The sequence below is a fragment of the Protopterus annectens genome, chromosome 12.part0 (assembly GCF_019279795.1).
Source record: "Protopterus annectens isolate FY-2018-M chromosome 12.part0, PAN1.0, whole genome shotgun sequence".
In the NCBI taxonomy this organism is placed as follows: Eukaryota; Metazoa; Chordata; order Ceratodontiformes; family Protopteridae; genus Protopterus; species Protopterus annectens.
In genome coordinates this window covers 142,368,465-142,390,047 of record NC_056746.1, presented here as the reverse complement: position 1 = coordinate 142,390,047, position 21,583 = coordinate 142,368,465, and the positions used below count along the sequence as shown (strand labels likewise).

At 41.4% G+C, this 21,583-nt stretch overlaps 1 protein-coding gene across 3 annotated transcripts in view; it reads right to left on the bottom strand.

Annotated features, from left to right (window-relative positions):
- Positions 1 to 558: 558 nt before the first annotated feature.
- The window catches only part of CEP20 (centrosomal protein 20), a 115,710-nt gene continuing 94,685 nt past the window's right edge, over positions 559 to 21,583 (bottom strand). For all 3 annotated transcript variants that reach the window (XM_044089160.1, XM_044089161.1, XM_044089162.1), the window contains exon 5: positions 559 to 4,442. In XM_044089160.1, coding sequence (XP_043945095.1) covers positions 4,302 to 4,442 — 141 coding nt within the window. In that variant the 3' untranslated portion in view covers positions 559 to 4,301. The remainder of the gene's footprint in view (positions 4,443 to 21,583) is intronic.

Below are 21,583 nucleotides of genomic sequence, written 5' to 3'. Positions count from 1 at the left end.
AAAAGAAGTAAACCGGTATATATGTATGTGTGTATATATGTAAAACAAAACAAAAAATATATAATATATATGTGTGGGTCTACTGCAAAAAAACAAATACTCACATTATCACATCCCACTTCATTGAGCCTAACTTCATCAAATCTTCATTATATCAAACTCCTGGAACAAAGAAAACAAACCCTGGGAAAAGAACCACTCGACCACCAGAACAAAACACCAAAGAGCAAGGCAAAAAAGCCTCCAACTGGGGGGCTCTGTCCCCCCACCCCCTTAAATAAATATACCAACTCCGAGACTGCACTACAGTGGAGGAAGGGCAAGGTTCACAATGGTGGACAAGTGGTTCCTTTCCTGGGGTCCATTTTCGTTGTTCCGGGAGTTCGATATAATGAAGATTCGATTAATTCGGGCTCGATGAAGTGGGATTCGATAATGTGAGTGTTCAAAGTTTTGAAGGGTATCCATATACATATTATTTTAATCATTGTGCCAATCTTTGATTGGATTAAGTGATTTGTACAGACCAGCAGAATATGCAATTGAAGCTGCAGAAGCTAATTTGGAAAACAATATTTATTTCTTTGCAACTTGTTAACCTCCTGTAGTCTCAGTTAAGTTTTGTAAAAATGGACACAAATGATAATAAATGCGCTGAAAGAGCGAAACAGATTTGCATTTCAGTTTCATTAAAATAGCAAAAAGCAGTCACTGATACAGCTTTCAAGACAAATACTTGAAAAGTAAGAAACAAGAAAGAAAGAAATTTTTGTTAAATAAAATAATTTAGGCCTGGTTCTGTCAAATTCATCTTTCGGACATTCAGTCTCTGCATATTGGGACTCACACTAGATGTTCCTGACATTTCAAATGGTTCTTCCATTTCTTTTTTATAGACATACATGGGGGGGCCAGAATCAAGTTCAGGGATGGAATCAGGGTGGCAACCACTTCCACGGCAAGTCTTGGAACAACAGGCAGTCCAAGAAATGGAGGCGATTGGCCACTTGAATTCCTGGTTGGGCACTACTGACAGTGATTTGTGGACAGATAAAGTTGGTTTGGTTTGTAACAAGGTGGAACAGGAAGGTTTCACAATTTATAACTATTCCGATTTGGATTTAAGTAATGAGTACTTTACGCTTTTGAAAAAGAGCATAACTTTTGTCTCAAGTTCTCATTTGGATGTTGCTAGAACTTTGGTAAATTTGAAATTATTTACTAGACAAATGAATTTAAAGATGTTTTTTTTTTAAAGACAGGAATGTTCAAAAGCCAGAATGTAAGTCTGTTAGTCATAACTGTACCTTTATACCTCCAAACAACATTGAAAGTGATATGTTTGAGAGATTATGTGAAAAACGGATATGTTCATTGGTTACCAACAATAATAATAAAAAAATATAAATAAAAGTACATGTAAACATAGTTTGACCAAGGTTGAAAATCAACTATTGTGGTCTTTGGCCATGGATAAGAACCTTAGAATTATGACCCCAGATAAGGAAGGGGTATAGTTATTATGCGTCACATTGACTATGTTGTCAGGATGGAGCAGATACTGAATGAAGAGTTAACATATGTAAGGGCATCCAGACACGAAGTCAACAGGGCATATTCTTGCATAGACAGAATTTTATCACAAGAATATTTAGAAGGACATATTAGTGACAAAGAAAAAGAATTTCTAACTGTGGAAAAATGGGTTTTACTAACAGCTTTTGGCATTCCCAAAACCAATAAATCTATAACAAATCCACCTTTCAGGCCAATAGTTTCGACTAGGGGTTCAAAAACTGAACCCTTATCTGCCTGGATTGACAACAAATTGAAACACCTGTTAAACAAGGTTGACCATATTATAAAGGACTCTTGGCACTATTTAAACAGGTTGGCTAGATTTAGGAATACAGAAGAATTTGAGTATAGTTTTCTGCCAATTGATGTTAATTTGTTTTCCATGATCCCACATGAAAGGGGTACTGAAATGTTCTAGAACAGTATTGTCAGTTTGGAGGTAACTGACATGGTAACAGTTGAACTATTGGTCGACTTCATGGGGATCTTGTTAAAAAACAATTTTCTTATATTTGAAGGGGAAATCTTTCATCAAATAGCTGGTGTGGCAATGGGGGCCAAATGTGCCCCCCATTTTCGCCAACCTTGTATTATTGGACTGGGAAAAAGAGTGTATCCTAAAAATGCATTATAATGAAAGACTTCTGTCCTATATTTGATTTCTGGATGACATCCTCATTTTGTGGAAGGGGGATGAACAGGAAGCTATTGAATTTGTGGATTACCTTAATGGGACCACTGACTGTTTGAAATTTACCAGCACATGGGACAAAAATCAGATAAATTATTTGGACATCAGTTTCTCAAATAAAGCTAACAGTCTAGAGAGTACTATTTTTAGGAAGGCTTCCTACTTAAATACTTTGTTGCATTTCACCAGCAACCATCCATATTTTCAAAAATGAAGTGTTGTCAAAGGACAGATAGTGTGTCAAGACTCATCAGTAATGATGACGTTTTCCATAGAGAAATTTATAACTTGATAGGAATGTTCCTGGAAAGGGGTTACCCTTTAAAATTATTAACAAACATCAACAAAGAGGTTATTATGAAGAGGGAAACAACTTTCCCACTGATTTTATTGTCCAATTGGCAACCCAAAAGTAAAGGTTTGACCCATGATAGTAGTAAGACCAATGTTATGGTTCTAGAATATAATGGTGTTCGTTCAAAAGTTGTTGATATTGTCAACCAATGTTGGGAACTGAGTTTCCAACAGGAGATGACAGCTATTTTAGGAACAAAACCCCAGGTAGTTTTTAGCAGGGGGAGGAATGTCAAAAACATCTTGGAAAGGAAAAGTAACATTCCAATGTACAAATCTTGTATGTCTAAATGTGGAAATTGCAATCTATGTAGGTACATAAATGATGGACCTTATGTCTATATCCAAGGGAGTGATGTTTCCATTCAATGCCCTGGTAGATAATTGCTGTATTACATATGTTGTGCATGTGGTTACCTGTTTATCCTGTCCCTGCTTCTACATTGGTAAAACTATCCGGAGGTTAAGGGACAGGATAAGTGAACATGCCAGGGCTATAAAGAATAAAGGCATCCATAATGCTCTCTATATACACTCAGAGAAATGTATTAATTTTACAGAGTCTGTGTTCTTTGTTATAGACAGGGTTTCCATTAATGAACGAGGTGGTGACATGAGTTTAATGTTGGAATGCAAGAAATCCCTCTGGCAACTTATGTTAAATGCATCTATGGACCTGGTCTGAATGATTTTATTTCCATCAAGCCGTTTTTGAAAATCAGGCATAATCAAATTGTTTAAACATAAAAAACAATATAGTAATATTTCAATGTAGTGCAGAGTTTAATATTTTGATTTATTTTTAAAAATGTTATATATATATTAATATATTTGTATAAATCTGAGTAATTTGACATAGTACTGTCTTTTTAAGAAATTGTTCAACATGGAGGATAGGTGTTTGAATTTTAATTAGATTTGTATTATAAAAGCAGTATGGGTAGAATTTTTGAATAACTCTGAAGAAGCCTTTGGTTTTATTGGCGAAGGCGCTTAGTTGTTCGAACTGCAAATAAATGGTTTACTCTACTGGTTTCGGTATGTGTGTTCGTCATTTTTATTAAGGTTCAAAGATTGCAGAGATGACATATATGGAGTGACTGAAAGGCTGGGAACATAAAACATGATGTGCAATTCTAACAACAGAAAGGACAAGGCAACTGACGCACAGAATGTTATCTGTTTGTTTCCACTGCCACTGATATGCTATGTTCACTTCATAGGAGTAAACTGTCCTGCTACACCGACGCAAGTTCAAGCAAGGGGTAGAACAATGCTTTCCTTTTCACCCAGAATGGAACAAAACTGGATAAAGAGCTGAAGTACACTTGGTAACCTACTTTCAAAACTGCAGTAGCAAAAGCAATAAGCAAAATGGTTATCCTGATTAAACAGGTCAATGTGCACTCTTTAATTAGAAAATCAGTCCCTTTTTTAGACAAAATATATTTTATGATTGCAAGAAAGTCATTCAACTGACCACTGTTAAACTTGTAATCCTAACACCATGCACTTAGCACGTGTACAAATAAAGCAGAATTGCATCCCCATTTTTCCATTATACTAACAGCACGAAGGAAATGCCTAATAAGTGAAAATAATGCATTTTACACAAAAACTGTATCAATACATGCAGTACAGAATTAAGAATCAGTTTGAAATGAATTCTGAATAATTCCTACTCAGAATAAATAAACACATCATTAAAAATATAAACATAAAGAGTAAAGAAAATTTGGAAGTCATCTATGTCCGACTCGGAAAACAACTGGATCACCAAAGCTGACTCCTGATATTCGCCCAGGTTCAGAAATACCACCTAAAAATTAAAACAAAATTCCATTAGGTGAGTGAGACAATAATATGTCAAAACAGGTGTCTGCCTCCAAACATATAAAGAGTTCATTCCTCTCTTAATAGAGGTGCTAAACAATACCATTAATAGCACCATGACATTTTTATGATGCTTACAAGTTCACTGAAAGGAATTCTGCACAACAACATCTGCCTGACAACAAAACAGCAAATATAAAATATTTTCCAAGGCATGTTTGCCCTACCACCTTTTCTTTCTCCAACAGATTCTTCAGAAACTACATATACTGATATTCTACGCAATAATGATGCATCTGTATCACCCTACTTGTTTCTTATTATATTTTAATTTCAGATATCCCAAAGTGGCCATCATGGGAACTGCCATACTGATGTGGTTTTGTTTTTCATTCTTTTTGTCTTCCGAGGCTGCAGTTTGGATCCCTGCAATATGATGTATTAAAGACAGAAATTAGTAAAAATGATTTTTTACCTCAGTTTAAAATGAACATGCTTGAGTCCTTACTATGTTCCATGGTCTGTGAATGTAGTCTCAGTGCTTCGTTTTAATGGAGTTATTCTAACCTAGGCTTAGTGCAAGCTATCAAGTCTTTCATGAACTTTAACAGAAAGGAGGTAAACAAATAGGGTTTTATCAGGTGTTCAGAACTGTAGTTCTTAAAAACATTTTACTCCCTCTGTCTCCCATATGCCTGCAAAATGTGAAAGCTGTCAGCTTAGGCTATAAGTTCCTCTCACCCATTGGTGATTTAAAGTTGCCACTACAAACATCCAGCAAGTCAAGCGGCAGCTGCTTATAGCTTTCTATGTTGTTCTTAATTTTAGTATGCAAGTGGATAAAAGCAACAGTTGCGGTCTAGTATGACAGTACTTATGAGGCAGTTCCACTGTGTAGAGGGATAGGCCTGATTACAGTGCAGGTGATCCAGAGTTTGATTAGTGGCTCAGATGCTTGTTGAAGACAGCCAGGGAGGATGGGACAGCATGACTAATGCTGACTAATACACAATGGAGGGGGGCAGGTGGCCCTGGATTACAAGGGTGACCGCAATCACTGGCTCAAATGAGCAGTCAAGGGGGAGGGGATGTTCCCATGGGGAAAATGTAGGCTAACAGGACCAGCATGCTGACCTGCTTTCTAAAACCCATGCCCCATTTGGCCCCTTCACCAAGGGAATCCAAGGTCAGTTGGAGTTCCCAGGCAGGAATACATGCATCATAAGGCCCCGTTTTCACCCAGAAACATCTGGCTTGAATTCTCCCCCCAAAAAATGGGCCAAGAGGCTAAAGGCAAAGAAGCAATCAGTAATGGTCCTGGGGGAGCAAAAAAAGTACGCATATTTATCAGTTTGTTTATGTACAGTATAACACATCCCTGCTCTTCAAATAAAGATTTCTCCAACAACTTACTCTTTCAAGAAGAGTTTCACTTTAGCTTTTAGTTTTTAAAATGCAGTTTACAGCACCAAACTGACCTCAGCAAGACACAGTCCCAGGATGTGAAACTGCAAGCAGTGACTTAAGTTTAAACTCTACAAAATAGCTATACAAGTCAAGATAATTCTTTTATTAAACAAGGAATGCACACATAGTGAGACATTCATGCTTTGTGGTAGTAAAAAAAGGTGGAATGAAGACAATGAAGAGTTAAACATCTAGGTGATATAGGTAGAAAACTTACGCCGGGAAAGGGTTAACTGCATTTAAGAGTGGAGCTTTCCTTTACATAACCCATCCTTAGGTAAGCAACTCTGTAGCTGATGATTAGTTAACTAGAAGTTACATGTTTTCCAGTGAATTTCTTGGCAGTTATGTCATTTTTTTATTGTTTTTGTTCTGCAAGTAAAGTAACTGTTCTGAATAAGTAACTTCACCTTTAACAGTTTCTATTCTGGGGGAATACAATACATTATGCTCTTTAAAATAAGAACAGCAGCATACCAGAGCACCTTATAGGTTTCACTAGGCTAACAACTAATAGGGCCTTTTTAAGCTTAGCCATGCATCTCAAATCTCAGACAAGTTATGATACCCTTGATAAGTGTAAGCATGTGCCTGGGAGATGAAATATGTACAGGTTGCCTGTGTCCACTAGAGACATAGGTGCTAAACAGGGACAAATTTCTGTTTTCCCATCCAACTTTCCAAGTTGCATTTGAATTGGGTTAGGGAGGAACTCTGTTTCACATGGATGGGGAGCCTGTTCCATAAATGGGGTAGTCTCTGGGATACATACCTATCTCTCCAGCAGGTCCTATTTATATCACAGGCAAGGTTTAAATCTTTAGAATGGGTAATTCTGGTGCTGTTTGTTTTGTGGATTATTATGGATTATACCATAACTGATGCAACACAGACATTTTGGTAAAGAAAGACAAATCACAATACACAACATGCAAACAATATTCAGAGAGATCAAGATCCTTTAACAGTTTAGGGTGAGTGGCACAGTGGCACAGAGGATAGCGTTGTCACCCCACAGCAAGAGGATCCATAGTTCGAGTCTCCACTTGAGTGCCTTCTGTCTAGAGTCTACATGTCTTCCCTGTGTTCACTTCAGCTTCCTCCAGGTGCTCCAGTTTCCTCCCACATTCCAAAGACATGCAGTAGGTGGATTGGACACTCTAAGTTGGCCATAGGTGTGAGTGTATGTGCAAGTATGTGGTGTGGAAGAATTACCCCGGCAGGGCTAGCCACCTGGCGGTGTAAACCTTGGCTTTACATGATCGACACTGGTGAAGTGACACCCTGACCCCATGTAAAAAAATGGGGGAAAAGGGGTTGTGGATGGATGGATGGATGGGATTCTGTAACAGTTTGTTCACTCTCCATTTAAGTGCATTTTTACAAAGAGAAACAGATAAAGGATAGAAAATTCAGAGGACATGGATGGGAAAGTGCTCTTTTTCTTTGTCATTTTTAAATATCTTTATTCAAACACTCTTCTTTGCTGCACCAGAGTGTATAGGGAAAAAGAATGGGTTAATAATGTGTGTGTGTGTGTGTGTGTGTGTGTGTGTGTGTGTGTGTGTGTGTGTGTGTGTGTGTGTGTGTGTGTGTGTGTGTGTGCCCATGCAATAACTGCTACAAAAGAAATAAAGAGCAGTTTAGAAAGAAAGCAGAATACCAAAAAAGTACAGTTGTGTACACTTACCATAAATGTAGATGTTCGAGTGTATTCACTGTTACAGTCATCACACTCGGGTTATCTGCCTGCAGGTAGCCCTCAGTCAGCCAGAATACCAGAGACTTAGTATTTCTGCGTCGGTTGCTGTCACTCCAGGTCTGATGTCAGGTCGTCAGGGGTATAAAAACAGGCAGCCAACAACATTACATCAGTTTTACTTGCCCCAAATGTCAGGAGCCCCCCAATAGGGAGCTAAGCTATGGTGGAAAAAAATCACCACCAGTAAAAAGTAAATACCAATACTCCTGCAAAGGGTGAGTAGTATAACAGAGAGCAGAGAGGGGAGAGAGAGAGAGAGAAGGGGGCTGGAGGGAGGGAAACCAGAATTGCAACAGTGAATACACTCGAACATCTACATTTATGATAAGTGCACACAACTGTACTATGTTATGTTATTTTGCTGTATGTTATTTTTACTTTATCATGGAACTTATCTCCCCAGACCTCTACTGAAAATGGACATATATCCAGTTAGACTAGCTCGGTCAACAAATGTAAAATAAAATAAAATAAATAAAATAAATAAATGTTCTTCGTGTTTCACTGTTGCAGTCATCACACTTGGGTTGATTCCCAAAGCTGTAGAAAGGGTGGAGGCAGTCAAAAAGAGTTTCGGCTGGCTAGAATGCCCTGCAGGACTGCAGTTGCAAAACCCGCCCTGAATTTGGAAAATATAGGCAGGTGGTAATGCTTCGTGAATGTGTGTACAGAACTCTAGGTAGCCGCCTGAATGTCCCTGGTAGGGACTCCCCTGAGGAATGCCGTAGAGGTAGAAGTTGCCCTAGTGGAATGTGTTCTGACCCCCTGAGGGGTTGGTTTCCCATGGTGTTTGTAGCAGAAATAGATACAGTGTGCTATCCATTTGGAAACTGTCTGTTTTGAAATGGCCTTGCCCTCTGCCCCTGGTGCAAAACTGAGTAATAATTGGTCAGATTTCCTGAAGGGCTTAGTCCTATCCAGGTAGAATCTGAGATGTCTGTGCACATTCAAGAAGTGCAGGATCCTTTCCCCTTTATTTTGAGGATTAGGGAAGAAGGTTGGCAAATGGATAGATTGGTTAAGAGCCATGCTGGACACCACTTTGGGCATAAAGGAAGGATTAGCCCTGAGGGAGACCTTGTCAGCATGAAAATTAATGAAGGGTTCCACTGCCATAAGTGTTTGTAGCTCAGACACTCTTCTCGCTGAAGTGATGGCCAGGAGCAATGCTGTTTTCCAAGAGAGGAACTTTAAGTCGGCTGATGCTGCAGGCTCAATAGGGGGCAGTGTGAGCTTTTCCAGTACAAAGTTAAGGTCCCAAGCAGGGGTGGGTGCTCTCCTTGGTGGCCTTAAATTGTTTGCCCCTCTCAGGAACTGTTTGATGAGAGGGTGAGAGAATAGGGGTGGCTCAGAGTTGTAAAGAGCCGAGATGGCAGAGGCACGAATCTTAATGGAGGAGAAGGAAATGCCTCTGTGGAACAGCTCTGCTAAGTAATCCAGGATTAGAGGTAGGGAGGGCAGAGATGTGTCCTCTCCTTTAGATTGAATCCAGGAGCAATACCTTTTCCACTTATCAGCATAGGATTTCCTTGTATTGGGTCTTCTGGCTTCAAGAATGACATCTAGCACCTACCTGCTTGCTTAGGCTGGTCACTGGGGGAGAATTCAAGGAATAAGCCAGGCTGCAAGATTTAGGGTTTGCAGTTGTGGATGCAAGATCTGTCCCCCCTGCTGAGTGAGCAGGTTCGGGCTCTGGGGTAGGTGCCAGGGTGGTACCGGTGACAGGCTCTGCAGGAGTGGGTACCAGTGCTGGTGTGGCCAGCCCGGGGCAATTAGAATTGTCCTTGGTCTGTCCTGACTTATCTTGAGCAATATTCTTGAGAGAAGGGGCAGAGGGGGAAATGCATAGATTGAGAGGTTTACCCACTGGAAGAATAGGGCATCCACTTTCCAGGTCTTGCTTTGAGGTGTCCTGGTGCAGAATTTGCTGAGCTGGTGATTGCAGGGGGAAGCAAAGAGATTCGCCTCTGGGGTCCCCCATTTCTGAATCAGAAGGCTGAAAGTGCTGGGCTCTAATTGCCACTCGTGCGGGTCTAGGAGATTTCTGCTTAAGTTGTCTGACAGTGTGTTTTGTTTGCCTGGCAGGAATTGAGCTTGCAGGTGGACCTGCATGTTCAAGGCTGTGTTCCAGAGGGCCATGGCTAGCCTGCAGAGAGGGTAAGAGTGGGTTCCCCCCGCATGTTGATGTACCACATAACTGTGGTGTTATCTGTTTTTATTAGCAGGTGTCCTGGTGAGAGTAGGGATCTGAAAGCTGTCAGAGCGTGCTGCACAGCTAGCATCTTGTTTTGGTTGATGTGCAGATGAATTTGACTTGGGCTCCAGTGTCCTTGAATGCACTTGTCGTCCAGGTGTGCCCCCAGGCATAGTCTGATGCATCTGTGGTTAGGGTCTGGGCGGAGTGGGTTTGAGTAAAGGGCAGTCCCTTGTTGTGGTTGCATGCTACTACCCACCAAATAAACTCTGTCCTTAGACAAGGTATGATAGGAATGACAGTTTCCAGGTCCTGAGAATGTTGGCACCAAAGACTTTTTAAGTACCATTGAAGTTTCCTCATATGCAGTCTGGCATATGGAATTAGTAGGATACACGAGGCCATGAACCTCTAGGGCTTGCAGGATTTTCCTGCTGATGTGTGGGCATTTGAGTGAAGTAGTCTGTCAGGCTTGTTTTTCTGGAGTAAGGAATGTCATCTGGGATGCTGTGTCCAAGCTTGCTCCCTGGAATACAATCTTTTGACTGGGGACTAGTTTTGATTTATTTTCGCTGATGGTGTACCCCAGGGAGGTTAGAAGGTTCTTTACAAATGTCAGGTTCTGCAACAGCATTACCTGACTGTCTGCCTGAATCAGGCAGTCGTCCAAGTACAGGCAAATTTGAATTTTTCTCTGTCCGCAGTAGGCAATGGCTGGAGCCAGACATTTTGTGAATACTCTGGGAGCAGTGGATAAGCCAAAGGGAAGTGCAGAGAACTGATAATGCATAGATCCTGCCCTGAAGCGTAGATATTTCCTGCAAGAGTTCCTGATAGGGATGTGCAGACAGGCTTCTTTTAAGTCTAGGGTGGCTAACCAGGCATCTTTGGCCAGCATAGGAAGAAGCTGCTGCAGGGTGAGCATTTTGAATTTTGGTACCACCAGGAAGGTGTTTAAATGGAAAGATCTAGGATGTGGGAACCAAGTGCCCTCTTTTCTGGGTACCAGGAAAAATCTGGAATAGAACCCTTGACCTATCTGTTCTGCAGGAACACGCTGAATTGCCCTTATAGAGAGAGCAGGGATTGAACTTGGTTTTGTGCCTCTGTCTACTGGTTTGGAGGAAGGTCTGGGAACTCTTTTGGGGTTGGCAGTGAGTGGAAGTAAAATTTGTACCCCTGGGATACAATGTTGAGGACCCATTGGTCTTTGGTGATGGAAGTCCAGTTTTTTGCATGATGGGCAAGTTTTCCTCTTAGGGGCACAAGCAGTTGGACAGAGGTGGGGAGTGGAGTTGAGAAGTCATTGTGAATTCGTTCCATAAGGGGGTGGCTTAGCACTCCCTGTGTTTGAAGTGGAGGCACTCCATTGCTTAGATCTCTGCATACTCTGAGACTGTAGTCTGGGGGGGGGGGGGGTCTGTTTCCCCTGGGTCTAGTTTGAGATGGCCTTAAGGGGGCTGGAAAGGACCAATGTTTTGAGGGGCAATGCCTACTGAACCTAGGATGCTGTACTTGCAAGAAGTCTTTGACTGTCTGCATAGATTTAGCTTTTTCTTCCATCTTTTTAAGAACTTCTTCTGCTTTGGAGCCAAACAGATTGTCCTTGTTCAAAGGAGCGTCTAGTAATTTTGATTTGACATGGTCTGGCAAGGTCTGTTCCTTAAGCCAAGCATGCCTTCTCAGTACAGAACCAGTAACTGCTGCCCTGCAAGATGCTTCTAGGGCATCAAAGCCACATTGCAAAGTATGCTTGCTGACTTAGCTTGCAGAATGCATAAGCTCTTGTAATTCTTTATTTTCTGCACAGTCTGTAAAGGTAGCTATCTTTTGCTTAATAAGTTCCATAATATGCTGTTGGTACTTCAACATGTGAAACTGGCAATTCAAAGCCCTAATGGCGAGAGTTGCAGAGGTGTATACTTTCTTACCCCATCTGTCTAAAGCTCTGGAATCCCTGTCCAAAGGGGTGGGATTCTTAGCTGTAGTTGCTTTGATACCTTTCGGCCCCTGGGAGATGACCTCTGGGTCAGCAGTAGGATTTTTGAAAAGGAATTTGTGAGAGTCAGGAACTCTGTAGTACCTGTCTGGTTTCCTAGGAGCAGGGGGTAAGGTATCAGGAGTTAAACTGGATTTCATAAAGATATCATCCACAACATCCAGGACTGGGGGTATTGCTAAAGGCCTATGTTGTGGCAAATCTAGAAATTCTCTGAGTCTCTTTTTGGACTGAGGATAGTCTTGGCATTCCCAGTGGAAATGCTCTCTTAAAGTATGTAAGGTTTCACCAAAAGAAAAATCCTCTGGAGGGGAAGCAGAGGGAATGGATTCCTCTGCATATGAATCCTCATAAGCAGATAAAGGCATGTCTTCATAATCAGATACCTCAGAGTCGGACTCTTGCTCTGTTAAAGCTGCTGGGGACAGGTCTTTTTTTCTCTTAGAAGGGGAAGGCTGACTTCCCCTAATCAGCATAATAAGGTCTTCTGCCATTTTAAGTATTTGATGTTGTGGCAAGAAAGCAGGTACATGAATTTGGGTCGTCGATTTTTTAGGCATAGCGCGTACTCTTGGCCTTAGAAACTCAGTAGTTTTAGACAGAATTGAAGATGCGAAAGAAGTCATCAGATTGTGTCGAATATTGGTAGTGTGAAGAACTTCCTCAGAAGCTAGTGCCTGCTCTGTGGCTCCGGACCCATCCAAGGTAGAGACGAAGAGTAGTCGAAGAAGAGTCTCACGGCATACCAGACTCCGAACGGGTCTTGGTAGAGGCCTGTGAATCCATTGAAGCGGGCATCAGGGGCTGCAAAAGCGCCTCACTGAGTACTGGAGAACTGGTGACTAGCTTAACGGAAGCGTCATCAGGAGTTTTGGACCTGTGCGGTCTGTTTCTGTCTTTATCCTTACGTTTTTTTTGAAGATCAGTAGTTGGATGGCTTACCGAAGCCATTTCAGAATACAGAGATCGAGAACGAAAGTATTTAGCAACAATAAGGGCCCAACAACGAATAGTTTGGGTGCTGAACAAAGCACAAAACCGACAGCAAGATACGTCATGGTCTGGGCCTAAACAGGTGATGCAGTAAGAATAGAAATCTCAGTGTGGTATTTGCTTTCCACAGGCAAGACATCTGTTAACTTTTTCTGACATCGGTTAGAGCAAGAAGAAAGGATCCCCAACGGGGTACTTAGCTTTAGAAGACATCAGGATAATTCAATTCGGAAATGAAAACTCAGGTAGCGGCCGACCAGCACTAATGTGAACTGCTTCTGCTTCAAGCTCCTCAGCAAGAAAGACTGATGTAATGGCGTCAGCTGCCTGTTTTTATACCCCTGACAACCTGACGTCACACCTGGAGCGACAGCAACCTACACAGAAATACTAAGTCTCTGGTATTCGGGCCGACTGAGGGCTACCTGCAGGCAGATAACCCCAAGTGTGATGACTGCAACAGTCAAACACAAAGAACATCTGCTGTACTACTATTAAAGTCATTTTGCAGGAGTGTAGGGGTAGTTTCACTCTTTGCACCTTCTAGAAGATGGAACTGTGCCCCCAACACTCCTACTACTTTTATATAGTATCTTCAAGATTGTTGTCCCTTACACTAAAGGGACTATATGAACATGCGAAAGATGACTAGTCAGCAGCTTGACAGCTAACTACAACATTCTAATGCTCCATAAAATAAATACAAAAGGTGTTTAAAACTTCACATCCAACTTTATTAAAATAAAAAAACATTAAAATAAGTGCTTTTGTCTCATATACCCACAGAACTTCTTCAGAATAAACCTTCCTAACAGTCAGTAGTTTAAATAACTCTCCAAAATAATGGTCACGTGATCCTTAAGAAACATTGGTCATGTGGTCATTAAGAAACCTTTCCTTTTAGCATTTAAAGTGACACGCAACCAGTGTTTGTCAGTACATTATTGCCAAAGTGCATTGTATTATAATACATTATATAATATAATAAATATATGTTACAATAATATTTTAAAACTTTGTAAAAGTTTTATTAAAAATCCACCCTGTTCCATAAATTAAATACAATAAAAAAGGTAAACATGCATAAACATGTTTAAAAGAATCATTCATGAAATTTCAAAACTGCAATTATGTCTCCCCTAAAAAATCAAACACACTAGCATTCTAAAGCTTTTAATTTCAATAAACATGAAAAAGAGCAGTGTTCATGTAAACCATGTCTATACAAGGCATTAAAATGCAGTTGCCAGAATAATTCTCTGGCTTCAAGTCTCAGGGTCTGTGGTCCCCCCACCCTCACTATGTTTAACCAAAATACTGAATTTAAAATTATGGCCTGGGCAGTCACTAATGTGGTCCCCCCACCCTCACTATGTTTAACCAAAATACTGAATTTAAAATTATGGCCTGGGCAGTCACTAATGTTTTGGGCTACAGCATTAGTATTTTTGTTCCTTTTAATATCATAAAGGTGTTCACACATCTGCTCTTTTAGGGTGCATTTAGTCTTACCTATATAAAATGAATCACATACCTGGCAAAGGCCTACGTATCCCACTCTTTTCGATGTACATTTAAATTTATCTTTCATTTTAAATTTCTGTCCATTTATTACAAATTCTTCACCTACGTGGACATATCTACAGTAGCTGCAAAAACACACTTTTTCATGACTTCTACTACTGTAGAGTCAGTGTGTGTTTTAAAGGGTCTCTCTGAAATGTTTTTCATACTAGCTCCTTTTCTGTGTACTACAATGGGTCTCTCCCCCAGTTTCTAGTAATTGTCATCATAATCTTTCATTATATTCCTGTTTTCTGAAGTACCCATTTAATCAAGCCACTTTCAGTGTTAAAGTTAGTTACCATACTACTTCTGTATAGACAAGGAACATTTTCATTTTGGGGGTTCCCTATTATTTTCTACACAATTTAAAGATAAAATAGGTTTAAAGTGGCCAATTTCCTTTTTATATACCACCTCTTCCATAATCTCAACTACCGTGGTTCACGGGTAACCCCTTTGCAGGAACATATTTAACATAAGTTCACATTCCACCACAAAGTCTTAGTGTTTGGTCACCATTCTTGCTGCTCTAACAAATCGTCCAAATATCAAGTATAGAACCTGTACGAATTTTCGTATGCACCATTGGTTATGTATTCCTTCTCCCAATGTGCCATAACTATGTTAGCGACTAATGAACCACAATTCGAGCCCACAGCTACCCCATTTTTTCAATGGAAATGCTCCTCCTCAAAGTATATAAAATTATTTTTCAGTACAAGTTCAAGAAGTTCTTGAAATAAATTCACTCCTTCTTGTGGGACCTGGTTTTCATGTAAAAATTCTGTGAACCATAATTTTCCCACCTCATGAGGAATGACCAAATACAAGTCTTTTACATCCACTGTGACTAAAAAGTCTTCAGGCTCCACAATTTGTTTTTTCTTTGGAAAGATACTAAACCAAGATTAGATGACTTTATTATACATATTAACAATAGTGCCAACTCTCTGGTGTTTACACAATAAACTGAAAAGACATCTATACCATACTTGGATATATTGCTACAGAAAGATACTGATAACCACACGTACAGGTTCACAGGTTCATAGGATGGTACTCGGCTATCGTCCCTATGGTATTGCTAGAGAAAGATACTGATAACCACACGTACAGGTTCACAGGTTCATAGGATGGTACTCGGCTATCGTCCCTAGGGTATTGCTAGAGAAAGATACTGATAACCACATGTACAGGTTCATAGGATGGTACTCGGCTATCGTCCCTAGGGTATTGCTAGAGAAAGATACTGATAACCACACGTACAGGTTCACAGGTTCATAGGCTGGTACTTGGCTATCAGCCCTAGGGTATTGCTAGAGAAAGATACTGATAACCACACGTACAGGTTCACAGGTTCATAGGATGGTACTCGGCTATCAGCCCTAGGGTATTGCTAGAGAAAGATACTGATAACCACACGTACAGGTTCACAGGTTCATAGGATGGTACTCGGCTATCAGCCCTAGGGTATTGCTAGAGAAAGATACTGATAACCACACGTACAGGTTCATAGGATGGTACTCGGCTATCAGCCCTAGGGTATTGCTAGAGAAAGATACTGATAACCACACGTACAGGTTCATAGGATGGTACTCGGCTATCGTCCCTAGGGTATTGCTAGAGAAAGATACTGATAACCACACGTACAGGTTCATAGGTTGGTACTCGGCTATCGTCCCTAGGGTATTGCTAGAGAAAGATACTGATAACCACACGTACAGGTTCATAGGATGGTACTCGACTATTGGCCCTAGGGCCTATACAAGCCTAGCCATAACAATTCCCTGGCTATTCCTTCTCACAATATTTACTTCCCTGGACCCCTGTCTAGCAGGGTGACTGACGTGATCCCCAGAGTGAATTTCCTATCTCCCATCCAATCGTCAAGGTTCCTTTTGAAGAGGGCCAAAGAGGCGCTCTGCTTGAAATGTATGGGTGGTCTATTCCAGAGTCTGGGGAGTCTCTGGGTCAGGAACCTATCCCTCCAGCATGTTTTGTTCATTGTGATGACAAGGTTTAGATCCCTGGAGCGTGTGGGTCTGAGGGATTGGGATTTCTTTAAGTGTAGCATGTCCAAAAGCTCTGGGTTTGATATGGCCTTGTATGTTAAGCAGAGATCGCCTCTGAGTAGATGATATGCGACAGAGTACAGCTTTTTTTTTTAGACGGTCAACATACGGCATTTATTTAGGCCTGTGATCCTTTTAGTTAGGTATTTCTGCGGTCTTTCCAGTTGTTGCAGATGTCTTGAGAGGTACATACCAAACGGGGTATTGTATAGCAATAACCCATGCCTGGGTGTGGGTAATGCTGGATTTACCCACGGTTGGCGTGGTTTGGTCCCGAGGGCGAAGCCCGAGGGACCAAACAAAGACAAGCGTGGGTAAATCAGCATTACCACAAGAAGTGGGTTATTGCTATTATACAATGACATTATTTAAGAAAAGAAATAATCACTTTTCTTAAATAATGGCATTGTATAATGCCTCTTTGCTGCCCTTCCGCAGCTGTCTGGTGTTCCAGTGTTTGCATGCCTACGCAGTACATCAGAGCTGTGGGCAAAAGCAACGGAGAACGCAAGATCTCCGTTGCTTTTTACTGTCTCGCTATGTTAAATGGGTTTAACATAGCAAGACAGCTTTAAAATAAGCAACGGAGATCTCCGTTGCTTATTTTAAAGCTGTCTGTATGTTAAACTCATTTAACATAGCGAGACAGGTTAAAAGCAACGGAGATCGCAAGATCTCCGTTGCTTTACTACTATGTCGCTATGTTAAAGGAGTTTAACATATCGAGACAGCTTTAAAAAGCAACGGAGATCTGCGTTGCTTTTTAAACCTGTCGCTATGTTAAACTCTTTTAACATAGCGAGACAGTGTTTTATACTAACGGAAAAAGAATGGGCGACCTGACCTTTTTCCGTTAGTATATTGAGGGATTTACAACGGGCACGCTGGTTGGGCTGGCCAATCAGCGTGCACGTTTTAGAGGAGGCATTGTATAATATTCTATAATGGGTCTAAAGAGGGATCATTACAGTGGGACACTGACCTCCTTTTTTCTGGACAAAATGCCCTTAGTGATGAGGTGTGCCACACAGAAGAATTTCCTGGCTGTTGTGGCGATGTGGTTATCGAAGATGAGACCACTGTCCAACTGTGTCCCTAAGTCTCTTATCACACTTTCTGTGTTTAGTGTACTGCCACCTATGTGGTAATTCACAGGTACATGTTTTTTCCCAAAGGGGATAACTATACATTTCTTGGCACTGAGCTGGAGCCCATGGCTCTGGCACCAAGCATCTGCTTCTGTAAAACCCTTTTGTAGAATATCTACATCATATGGGGATTCAGTAATGGTTCCCATTTTGCAGTCATCTGTGAAATTTGTTAAGCAGAATCCCTTAGTGTTGGCCTGTACTTCAGAGAAGTAGATGCCAAACAAGAGCGGCCCCAGGACTGAACCCTGAAGTACTCCACTTGTCACTTGTCTGGAGCTGGATTTGGAGTTGGCTACTTTTACAGTGTGGGTTCTGTCAGTAAGCCAGTTGGCAACCCATCGAGTGATGTAGGGATTAATGTCCAGCTTAGTAAGTTTATCTACGATTCCACAGTGGAGGGATGGTGTCAAAGGCCTTGGCGAGGTCCAGATAGGCTGTGTGGACCGCCTTACCCTCGTCCACAACTTTGGAGACTGATTCGAAGAAGTCAATCAGGTTCAGGAGACAAGATCGGCCCTTCACAAACCCAAATTGGGTGGGGTCCAGTGTTTGAAGGTTGCCAATGTCTTTGTTTATAAGTTCCATGATAATACATTCCATGGCTTTGCAGATCAGGCTCGTCAGACTGATGGGATGGTAGTTCCTAGGATCCAAGGTGGATCCCCCCTTATGGAGTGGGATAACTGTAGCTGTGCGCCACTCAGTTGGCACGAAGCCTGAAGTGAGGCTATGATCAAACATGACACTTAGCTGAGGTGTTAGTTCATTTTGTAGTTCATGTAGTACACAGCCTGGGATGTCGTCTGGTCCCACGGACGCTGTATTCTTAGCTTTGGAGAGTGCAGTTTTTACCTGTGTGGCTGTTATTACTGGAATTTGGTAATCTTTCGGTAGTGAGATGGGCCTTTTAGGGGTGAGAGGGGGGTGAAGTTGGCATTGAATCGATCTGCCAAGATATTGGCAATATCCTTGGGATCAGTATATTTAACGGCATTCTGTTGTATCTCAGAGCAGATCTGAGCATTTCTATTTAGATTCTTGACATAGCTATAGAATGCCTTGTGGTTGTCTTTGGAATCTTTGGCAATTTTATTTTTGTAACTAGCTTTGGAGGATTTTATGAGGGCTCTCAGCTTCTTACTGAGGCTGGTAAAGGATCTTTTTGCACCCTGGGATTTTCCTCTTTTCTGCAACAGTTTCTTCCTTTTGTTGTAAAGTTTGTTTATGGCAAGGGACCACCAGACTGGCTTCCCTTTTTTTGGAGGAGAGCATCTTGGTTCTGTTTGGGATGGCAGGATTCATGCATGAGTGGATGTGCTCATACAGTGCCTTAGTGTAGGATTCATTAGTTGAACTTTCAGTTCCCATCTGCATGGGTGTCATGAAGTTTGTCACTTCTGACTTCAGTAGCATAAAGTTGGCTTTGGGGAAGTTTTTTATGGAGGTTTCCTTACGGGGGGGGGGGGGGTGGATGTCAAGGGTGATTAGCTTATGATCAGACCTGACCAACGAGGGGGTGACCATAGGTGTGAAGCATTGATTTCCCATGTTGGTAATGACCAGGTCTAGGATATTGGAGCCCCTGGTGGGACTATGGATTAGTTGATCCAGGGTGTTGGAATTTAGGAATTCCAAGAACCGTTGGGCAAAGGTGTTGGTACACAAGTAGTTTTCCCAGTTAATGGCAGGGTAGTTGAAATCACCCAGTATTAGGGCGTTTGTTTGTATCTTAATATTTTCCAGTATGTTTAGAAATGTGTAGTGAGAATCTTGGGGCATGGTGGGGGATCTGTAGCAAGCTACAATTTGGATTGCAGTCTTATCTAGTGTTAGTTGCACCTGGAGAATTTCAGACGCATTGTGTTGGGCAACTAGCCTGTCGGTGTGAATATCCTTGGTGAATATGGACACTCCTCCACCTTTAGTGTTTCAGTCCTGGTTTGGTGGTCAAAAAGTGTGGTAAGAATTGTAGCCTGGTATTGCAGGAGTGCTCTCTGGAGCCTTGTACCAGGTCTCAGTTACTGTACAGACATCGATGTTCTCCATCTTTAGGAGTGCCTCGAGTGAGTGCATTTTGAGGTTTAGACTTCTAGCACCGAGTAGAATTACCTTCTGATTTTGCATGCTTACGGTGCTTGTTACGGTGGGTGTTTTTTTCCTTTGAACTTTGCTTAAAAAAGGCACTAAAAGGGTGGCAAGAGCCTTAGCCAGTAACCTGAATCCCAGGGGTGACATGTGCACACTATCTCTGGCAAAGCATCGTGGTCTGTCAATCATGTCATCCCAGGCAGACGGATACTGGATACCCTTTGAATGACACCAGAAGCTTAGCCAATTGTTGAAGTCAATCATTTTGTCCTTATACTGTGGTATCATTCTGGGCGAAGGCAGGATGCCACTCAGGGCTAGGGTAATACCTGCCTGGGCCACATGATCCGAGAGCTCTTCCATGTCTCTTTTTATGTAGTCCAGGGAGGTACATCTCAAGTCATTCACTCCAACATGGACAATGACAGAGTCATATTTGTACTTGCTGTGGAGTGACTTGAGTGCATGCGTTATGTGGTGGATCCTGGCACCCGATAGGCAGCTGACTGTAATTTTCTCCTTGTTCAGTCTGGTGAGTGGGACATCAGTATGTCTGACTATAGAGTCACCTGTGGCTAAAGTGTTGGGTACGTTGTCTTGTCTTAGAGGCTGTTGTTGGGTGGCACACTGGTGTTGTGAGCTATGTGACACTTTGGTTGTGATTGGTGTTTGTTTGCGTTTCAGCTTTGGAGGTCCTTGTTGCTTGGGCAGGTTACTGTTAAGGGCCTCTGCATATGTGGGTTTAGTGTTGCTATGTGTGGGTGTTGGTGGTGTGGGTTTAGAAGGGCTATGTGTTGCTTGAGGTGTAGTGTAGGTGTTAACCTTCTCCTCTTGACTGTCTAGCACAATCTTGGGTGGAGACAGCATATATCAAAACTATATAGGAAACTCACTTATTCAAATATATTATTACATTTTACGAGTGGGCATTCACAAAAACAAAAAAAGACTGTCATAAAGGGGCAATTTGTCAGAGCAGCAAGAATGGTGACCAAACACCAAGACTTCTTGGTAGAATGTGAACTTATGTTAAATATGCCTGTAAAGGGGTTACCCATGAACCGTGGTAGTTGAGATTATGTAAGGGGGGTACAGACATTTAGAAGTTCTAGCTTCCTTTTTCTCATCCCAGATGAAATAAGCTACTAAAGGACTTTGTTTTTACACGCATTATTGTCAGAAGGGGTGTAATAAAACGTACTGCTACCACTTTCATGCTTAGATTCTTTGTGGGGTAATAAGTAGAACATTACATTTTAAAAAGGCTATTTGGTGTGTGGCAGTGTTTTACTTTTATTTATAATTGTTTCTGGGGTACAGCAGTGATCTCCACAGACTTTTTTCACACTCAGCATAGGAACAATGTTTGGTTTAGTGACTTGCTCAGAGTCACACAGTTAGACAATGGAGGCTGAGGGAATCAAACCCTACTCCTCTGGACCACAGGAAACAGCTTGTTAACAGCTCCTTAATCCTCAAAGCCAACTTACTCTGGAAGAACATGGCCACCAAAATACTTAAAACACTTTTCTCCATTTTAAAAGGATATTGTTTACAAATGTTACCTAATGCAACATCATTAATACTAACTGTGACGGAGCTATCAATGCTAACTTCATACCCTCACAGAGTGACAAATATAGTTAACATATATTCACAGGTACATGAAAGGGTAAGCTGAAATTAAATATAAAGACTGATCACCATCAAAGAGAAAAACAGCAAGAGAGTGAAATTATCTCTGTGCTTTACCTGGTCAATTGATATTTTCTATTTCAGACTACCTAGTGATTCTAAACAAAATGCAAATGGTAGAAGAGATTAGGTGATATGCT